The 9094-nt window shown below is 22.9% G+C and overlaps 2 protein-coding genes across 3 annotated transcripts in view; one reads left to right on the top strand and one right to left on the bottom strand.

Annotated features, from left to right (window-relative positions):
• Positions 1 to 647: 647 nt before the first annotated feature.
• On the bottom strand, positions 648 to 8030 carry LOC127285067 (synaptobrevin-1). 2 transcript variants are annotated; one of them, XM_051310873.1, is made up of 3 exons: positions 7845 to 8030; positions 3159 to 3481; positions 648 to 1663 (listed from the first exon to the last, which is right to left on the bottom strand). In XM_051310873.1, exons 2-3 carry the CDS (start codon positions 3472 to 3474, stop codon positions 1599 to 1601), a joined length of 381 nt encoding a protein of 126 aa, XP_051166830.1. In that variant the 5' UTR covers positions 3475 to 3481; positions 7845 to 8030; the 3' UTR covers positions 648 to 1598. The 2 variants fall into 2 exon arrangements, with proteins under 2 accessions (XP_051166830.1, XP_051166829.1); XM_051310872.1 differs by lacking the exon at positions 7845 to 8030 and adding an exon at positions 5236 to 5402.
• A 155-nt stretch (positions 8031 to 8185) lies between these two features.
• Positions 8186 to 9094, top strand: part of LOC127285065 (synaptobrevin-1) — a 58947-nt gene continuing 58038 nt past the window's right edge. Inside the window, exon 1 of the mRNA XM_051310870.1 lies at positions 8186 to 8634. Coding sequence (XP_051166827.1) covers positions 8633 to 8634 — 2 coding nt within the window. The 5' untranslated portion in view covers positions 8186 to 8632. The remainder of the gene's footprint in view (positions 8635 to 9094) is intronic.

Here is a 9094-nt window from a genome sequence, read left to right as displayed (position 1 = left end):
CGCTTTTATGTATTTTTTTTTTTTTTTTATTAAAATTTGTTTTTTAATCTTTATAGATGAACAACAAGATTATTTTCTATGAAATAATTCTTGACTGTTAAAATCAGCAAAAATTGTCTCATTACAAAAAATTATGAATTCAATGAATATAGAATTTTAAATTTACGATAATAAGCAAAAAAAAAAAAAAAATCACACAAGTCATATATGATAATTTTAACATTAAACGAGAAGTTAACATTTATTTTAGTCACATGATTCCAATGATCACAAGATCTTTCTCAAACTTGTTAATGAAAGTAAAACCAAAGTTCAATTTGAAAACTTTCCTCAAAATTTTTCATAAAAAAATATATAGTTCATGTGAAAATGAACATTGAATTTAGTTTATATCGTCTTGTATTGAGATTAAAAAAAAAAATTCTTAATTGGCTGTTAAATTAAATTAAAAATAAAGTAATAATACATTTTTTTATATATAGTAAATTCTATATATTTTATGTAAAATTTTTAAAAATATATTATTCATTGTTGTTAATAAATAGTACAAATTGTTCAAAAGGAAAAAAATTTCCATTTTAAGCATCAAAAAGTAAAAAAAAAAAGCGTAACAAAGCACAAAATACAAGATAAGAGAAATAGAAAAGTTTAAAAATAGAAACGTTTATTTAATTTTTCATTCTCCTCCTTAAACATTTCTACAAAAATATTTCAAGATACATAGTACAATATTTGTGCATTAATTACAGGAAGACATTTCGAAAAAATTTGTTTTTCACATAAGAATCGAGACTTCTTCCATTTCTTTTCGCCTCAAAAAAAAATTAATTTACAAGCAAAATTACAACATTAATACAAAGCAAACGTAAGTTTCACACAAATTTTCATTTTTTTTTTTTACAATCATCTTTATAAAAAAAAAAAAAATTATTTTGCACGAAAAAATGAATATTTAATTTGTCAAAAAAATATTTTTATTCATGGTCCCCTTGTTATCGAGAAATATTTTGTGCTCTATGAAATGGAAGATGTAAATAATTTTTTTTTCAATACATCAAAATTAGTAACATGTATAATATATACTAGAAAAAAAACTACACGGAAGTAAAATTGAACATTCTTTTTAAAAATTGAAAAACAGTACAGAAATATATAATATATTTATATATATATATTAAATATTAAATATTGAACTTACAATAATTATTTTTGTGTGTGAAACATAAAAATACCCCCCCAAAAAAACAAACTCTTTGGGAAAATATTAACACTTGCGCGTACAAATTGACAATAAAAAAAAAAATTAAAAAAAAATGTTACACATTTCCAAAATGGAAATTCAAACAGCCAATCAGCCTTTATTTTCTATATTATATGATTTAAATTCTCGCCACCTCAAAATTATTCTAATTTTATTTATTATTTTTTTTTTTTTTTCTTTACTCGAATGCATTAATCGCTGCATTTGATGAAAAACAAAGTCTCAAAAATATATTTTTCAATTCCTCTTTTTTTCTTTTATCAACGACTATCATTTTTTCATAAAAACTTACATTAGAGAGAGACACACACAATTGCTTTCTGTTGATATTCTCTGTCTAATTTTTTCCATTATTATTATTAGAAGGAGAAGAAGAAGCATCATCGCTCGGCAAACACGAAACTGCAAAAAAAAAAAAAAAATTGGAAAATTTTTAAAATCCAGTGAAATTAAATATAAAAATTCTTTTTCTATAAAAAAGCAAAAAAAAAAAAAAAACGGGGGTCGGACCATTAAATTTTAATCAAAGGGCCAATTCTCAATTAAAAAGAAATAATGAAAATATATATAAAACAAAATTAATTAATTAATTGTTTAAAATTTGGATAAATTAGATTTGAATAAATTAAAACTTAAAACAATCAAAATTTGGATAATTTTAAAATTAAATCAATTAAAAATTTAATTAAATTGAAATTTGGAAAATTAAAAACTTGAATCAATTACAATTTGGATAAAAAGTTTATGATCAATGATTGGAAAACTAATTATTTTATAGAACATTAAATTATTAAATTTTTTACTTAAAAAATGTTATTTATAATTTGTTCATTTATAAAAATTGCAAGAAATATCTTTGAGACGAAAAAAAACTTCAGCATCGTATCAAAATTTGGATAAATTAAAATTTGGATAATTTAAAAAATTAAATCAACTCAAATTTAGATAATTTGAAACATAAATCAATTAAAATTAAGGTAAATTGAAAATTTGAATCAATAAAAAAAAAATTGAATAAATTAAAATTCGGATAATTTGAAACTTAAATCAATTAAAATTTGAACTCTCTGAAGTTGGCTTCGACGTTCAGCGCCGAAAATTGTTTTTCGCATAATCAAAAATTCCAAAATTATTTTTTTTTTTAAATTTTTCAATCCAAATAATATCTTGAAAAATACTTCTCAAGGCATTGTGTGGACCAAAAATCCTTTTCAAAAATGTTTTGATATTTTTGATTATGTGAAAAACAATTTTCGGCGCTTAGCGTCGAAGCCAACTTCAGGGAGGTAAAATTTGGGTAAATTGAAATTCAAATAATTTGAAATTTAAATCAATTAAAATTTGAACAACTTGAAAGTTGGTAAATATGAAACTTAAATCTATTAAAATTTTGGATAAATTAAAATTCGGATAATTTGGAACTTAAATCAATTAAAATTTTAGATAAACTAAATTCAGAAAATTTAAAATTTAATTAAAATTTAGACATTTGAAACTTAAGTCAATTAAAATTTGGATAAATTGAAATTCAGATAATTTGAAACTTAAATCGAGTAATTTTTAGATAGATTGAAATTTTGTTAATTTTAATTTGCGATTGATTGAATTTGATTAAAAAATTATAATTTAAAAATTTGTTTTAACCAATAAAAATTAGAATTGGATCACTTGAATTTAAAATTAAACCCTTTACAAGAAATTCATATTTCAAGAAAAATAAATATTTAAACATAATTTTTTTTTTCGTTCCCTAGATATTATACAGAATCATTTCTGGAATAATTTTTTTTTTTAACCACAATGATTTTTGTCGAAATGTAATAGTATAACTTAAAATTTAAAAAAAAAATTTAATATTTTTTTTATGGACTTAGATTTTTTTTTTTGCAATACTCACCGATAATAATAATGAGAATAACAACTGCAATTGTGCCAATGATAATCATCATTTTTAAATTTTTCCACCAATATTTTCGTTTCAATTTTCCCGCCTGTTGTTCAAATTGACTGGCACCAATTTGAAGTGCATCCGCTCGATTATTTAATTCAGAAAGTTTTTGATCTCTTTCTAATACTTTGTCAACATTTACTTTCATTATTCCCACGACTTCATCGACTTTAGCTTGTGTTTGTTGTAATTTTTTACCCGATGGATTTTGTCCATTTCTTGAACTTCCCAAATCACCATCGCCAGAATAACCACCTCCCTCCATGATAATTCTGTACAGAAAGAAAGAGAACAATTTGATTTTAGAAAAACGTTTTAAAAATACTTTATTACTAGTAAATTATTAAATTTTTTTTGTTTTCTATTTTCTTTATATTACAATTTTAATTCATAATAAATAATGTCATAATCATCCTTTTACAAAATTTACACGTATGATAAATTTTAATATTTATTTTTCAAGTTTAATTTTTATGCATTTGCACACGTTTTATTTACGAATTTCGCTATTTCTTCACAGTTTATTTATTCTGTCTTTTATATGTTATATGTTTTAATAATTTATAGATTGAAAAAAATATTTCGTTCATTTAAACGTTCAAAACTTTTTGCTCATTTTTTTTTATGTTTCTTTAATGACGATTGAAAGAAATAGAAAGATAAATGAAATTTAAAATTTATTTCTAATTATTATGAAATATAATACTAAATTGTTATTTATAACAATTTTGTTTTTTTCAACCAACGAAAAAATATATAAAAATAAAATATAATTTACTAGGATAAATGTATACTAATTACGGCGCGACTCGAGTCAAAATACCTTTGAAATAGAAAATTTGACATTTCTATTGTATTAAGTAAATTGAAAATTTATTAAAGTAAAAGCTTATGTTCTTGAGATACATATTAAAAAAAAAAAATTTGAACTAAAAATCGATTATTTAAACAAATATGAAAAATTAAAACTAATACCGTAATTTTCTATTACGGCGCGTTTCGGTGACCAAAATTACGTGTATTTTGAAGATACTTTGCCCGCCGTAATTGAAGCCAATGAAAATCTTAAAAATGTTTCAATTTGCGGCGAGGGAAGAAATTTGATCTCAAATAATTAAATTAATAATTGTTTAAATGTGCATCTTTATAAGTAATTGTATCAAAAAAAGATTAAAATCATTTTACAACAATTATATTAAATATAATAGTAATAATAGTTATTTTTTATGAACGCACCGTAATTGATGCACTCGCCGTAATTAGTACACTTACCCTATAATATTATGATATATTATTCAATAATTTTATAATAAAATTTTATATATTTTTAAACAATAATAATAAAAATAATAACATTAGTAGTAACAATAATAAAATAATAATAATAATAATAATAATAATAATAGTAAAAATAGTAGTAATTTAAAAGCAAATATACAGTATTAACAATTGAATATTGTTTATAATTAACATCACATATCACTAAAAGAATTAACAATCTTATATTTGAAATTTTTTTTTTTAAGTATATAACATGAAAAAAAAACAAAGAAAAAAGAATCTAATGGAAGAGAACAAAGTACTTTGTAAAAATAAATTTGTTTAATAATTTCCATAAAAATGTTAACAACAGAAAAATAAAATTATTTTTGCAAAATTCTTTATTACGTGACATCTAATTTTAATAGTCTTTAAGATTTCAAAGAATTTCAAAGTACAGTGTACACGCCCATAACCTCAAAATTATCAGATTGTCTACTCTATAAAATAACCTGATCTTTTAAACAATATATTGTAATATTTATATATAATTAGAAAAAAAATTACTAAAATTTGTAAAATATTAAAATATAAATAACAATTTGTTGTTTTTTTTTTACTATTTTTAATCGTTATCAAATACCGGATATTGTAAGCCTGTTTGACATTTCGTTATATTATATCAACATGTAACATTTAGAATATTTAAATGGTTTTTATTATTGTTTTTGTCTACAATTAGTAAATGTAATGTTTAAATACTTACGTGAAAGTGTAATTTCGAATAAAGTAAAATAGAATTTATCTTGTATGATTCAAGGTACTAGTCTTTTTTTTTTTATTTAATTAATAATTAATTGTTTGAGCGATGACGAAGATACCAGAAGACACGAATACCAAGACAAGTCACAAATAACGGAAGGGAAGGGATTAAAATATGGCAACACTGTAACGATGTCAGGAACTAGAGAGAGAGAGAGAGGGACTCAAGATCATGAAGGTAAAAAATTTGAAAAGAAATTTTTTTTTTTAATAATAATGATTATATATTATATATATATATATCAATCTGTTAGTATTTTACTTTTACTAATTTTAGATTGGTAATAACAAAAATTTTGTTCAAAAAATTAGCTCGGTGGATAATTGTGTAATCACTAGTTGATAATCAGGAAAACTACATAATTAATCTATTTTTTTCAAAAAAATAATTTTTTCTTTGTAATTGCAATTGCAATTTTTAGTTTTTTTTTTTACATTAAATGTTTATATACATAAATTATGTCAGCAAAAGCAATTTTTGATTTATATCTTTTTACATTGTTGTATTACGGGTTGCATTTTCTATTTGATAAAATTCGATAATTAATTTAAAATTTTATTTTTAATAAAAAATGGAACTTAAATATTATTTTTTATATAAATTTATTGCAAATTAAAAAAAAAATTTTATTTAAAAAATAAAACAGACAAATTTTAATATGCCTGGAAAGATGCAACTCGTCGTGCATTTCTGTATATATTTCAATAAAATTATTTTACAACTGAAACCTGAAACTACATATAATGTATATATAAATGAAAAAAAAAATGTTGATTAAAAATTATTTTATTTTTCTTTTAAAATTAATTTAAAGGTTACAGATTTAGTTATAAAATAAATTTCAAATAAAAAATTTGGCTTAAAATTTATAGTACATATATAAGTTTAAAATTAAAAAACACTTTGATAAGAGTTTATATAGTATTAATTTAAAAATGTATGGTATGAAAACAGTGACCGACACTCTTTAATAAAATAAAAAATATTTTAACTACTCGTTAAGTAACATGATATTTATTAATATTATCACAAATTTTATTATTCAGATTTAATGTACAAAAAAAGTAGTTGCTTTTAAAATATAATTATTTAACAATTTCTTCATTATTTATAAAATTTGTAATCAATAAAGCAATTTTTTTGAGGTTAGTTTTCTAAAAAGTAAAATATTGAGGAAAATATAAATATTATAAAATTTTGTGTCAGCTGTTTCAGTTTCTAAATATTGTATATTAATTAATTTACTAGTGATATTTAATTCAATATTATTATTTTTATAGTTATTATCGTTTTTAATAGCAGGTGTCGTTCACTGTACCTTTTTACTATTTCTAATTAATTTTTTGTAAAATTTGGTTATTCGAATTTTTTTAAGGTTATTGAACAATTTATAATTCCATATATAAAATAATAATACAATAGTAATAATAATATACAATAGTAAAATAATAATATAATAGTAATATAAACATAATAATAATAATAAAATGCCAAAATAAGGCGACTTGTTCGAAGTGGACACTTTGAGGCCGAAAAGAAAAAACAATCAGGGCCGTACAATGTATAAAATTGTTGGGCGCTTGTTATAATAAGTACTGTTATACATATGAAGCATTTTTTTCAATGGAAGTTGTGGGATCATATAATTAGTGAATATTTTTTATAAATTATATTTATAAGTAATAATTTCGGTTCATATTGAAACAAACCAAAAATAAGTTTACAAAAAGGGGCACTTTAAACTGACGCTACTGCTTCTAGTCTATCGTCCGCCATTAATTTCCCCCCAACCCTTCTTCTGGCCTTGCCTATGACTGATGTAAACAAAGTCTATAGTTCGAAGGTTATAGTGTACATTTATATAATTAATTTACATAATTAAATTTTTATAATTATTTATATAATTAAAGTAAATTTTTATTCGAACCGCAAATATAATTTGAAATTCAATAAATCTATATTTTTTTTATCTAAATATATAACTATTTTTTTTTTTTTATTTGCAGAATAACATAGCCTACAATCAAAATGACCATAACAGGCACTAGTGTATATAAATAAATGATTTAAAGAGTACTCGGTGAAGTTTTATGTTAATGATAAAAAAAAGTTTTTAGATAGTTATTAAATTCGAGTATTGTACAACTAATTTTTTTTTTTTTTTTTGAACCAAACAAAATTTGTCACAAATATAATTATTAATACAATTTTTTTCTAAAGTGCACATTGACATTTTAATGCAGATTTGCTATCTTAAAAAAAAAGAAAATAAAACGCCCTTAAGCACACATATACGATAATCCCAAACGTAAAATAAATTTTCATTCTTCTTCAATTTTAAAACTCGGTCTTTTCTTGTAAGACAAACGTTTCCACCCACACACACAAAGAATTATAAAAAAAAATCTTTCCTCCCACTCGAATTTTTGTTGTATATATATATACTCATTTCAACCCTCTCGGCAAAATTATTTCTCTTTAAAGTAAGAAAAAAAAAAAAAATGTTTCCCTTGTAAACATATTTAATTTTTTTTTTTTATATTTCTACTCACCATTTTCAATCATTATTCTTGTTTTTCTTTTTTATCAAATAGAATTTGCAAATTTATGTTGTCACTGATTTTTTTTTCTTGCACTTTTTTTTTTTTTTTATAATAAACGATGTTATTTTTAAGGGGTAACAAATAAAATATGTAGCATTCCATAGCTGTGCTTGTTGGCGCTCGTGTGTGTATTATATTTTCTGACGAAATGATATAGTTTCTTCAAAGCGCGCAAGTACTTGGGGTTGCATTGTATAGGCGGATTTGGTTTATTGACTGAGGGCGTTCGCGCATGCGCACAACAAAAACTACCCTTTAGATGAGAATTTTCATTTCGATCGCATCATCAAAGTGACATTTGTCGTGTGTGTGTATATTCACCGCGAGTGCATTGCGGATATTTTACTTGGGAAAAAAAAAAATTTTTTTTTAAAAAATACAATTTTCATAAAAATAATTCCTTTCACCCAAATTTTTTTGTTTTAAAAAAAAAAAAAAAAAAAAATTTAACACTTTTTCTCACTGTATTTTACATTCGCTTTGTGCGCTACTGTATATATTTAGGTATAGTGTATGTGTATCTTGGATTTTTTTTTCTCATTTTTGAAATTTCGCGCGCTTCCCTTGGTCTATATTATAGTGGGCGAGTGAGATAACGCGACGACGCGCTTTAATGCCCGACATAGTGGCTGGAAAATTTATCAATACCAGCGCACCTAGTCGACGACAGGGTCGCTTCGAGTAGTCCGCGCTCCAATTAAAAGCGCTTAAAACCAAGAAAAAACAGAGACGAAAACATGTGAGTAAATTAAAAGTTGAAAGTGATTTTTTCAAAAAAATAAATAAATTCGAGTTTTTTTTTTTTTTTGTTATTATTATTAAAAATGAACTTTTAATAAATACGCGATATAAAAGTGTCTTTTATACTCGCGCTTCGCACCCTCTTATTGGTTTTCCAACTTGACTATATATATATATATATATATGTAATATTGACGTTTTTCGCTTTTTCATCCGTGTCCTGCTTTTCCTCGCTCGATTATTTCTTCAATTATATTATTTAAAGAAAAAAACGAAAAAAATATAAAATTAGTGTGGGAGTGATTTTTTTTTTGTGTTTTTCATGTGAAGTTGGCTACAAAAATAGAGTGGGTGGGTGTAGGGTTGGTGTTTCCCTTTTTTTCTCTCTTTATATTTGGGGAGAAAACATCGATTGGTGAAGGTGCCATTCGGATTGGGGGGTAGAGTATAGCGTGCGT

This window comes from Leptopilina boulardi, unplaced genomic scaffold, assembly GCF_019393585.1.
Source record: "Leptopilina boulardi isolate dan_hultmark-lab unplaced genomic scaffold, ZJU_Lbou_2.1 LbouV2_328, whole genome shotgun sequence".
NCBI lineage: Eukaryota > Metazoa > Arthropoda > Insecta > Hymenoptera > Figitidae > Leptopilina > Leptopilina boulardi.
Note: the sequence above shows the minus strand (reverse complement) of the source record. Positions and strands in the feature narration are given on the sequence as shown.

What these genes read in the sequence shown, in the direction of transcription:
- LOC127285067 (XM_051310873.1), bottom strand. Translation starts at nt 3,474, where the DNA reads ATGGAGGGAGGTGGTTATTCTGGCGATGGTGATTTGGGAAGTTCAAGA. An exon ending in TATTCTCATTATTATTATCG is followed by an intron (nt 1,664 to 3,158) that starts GTGAGTATTGCA and finishes TTTTTTTTGCAG; the next exon opens with TTTCGTGTTTGCCGAGCGAT.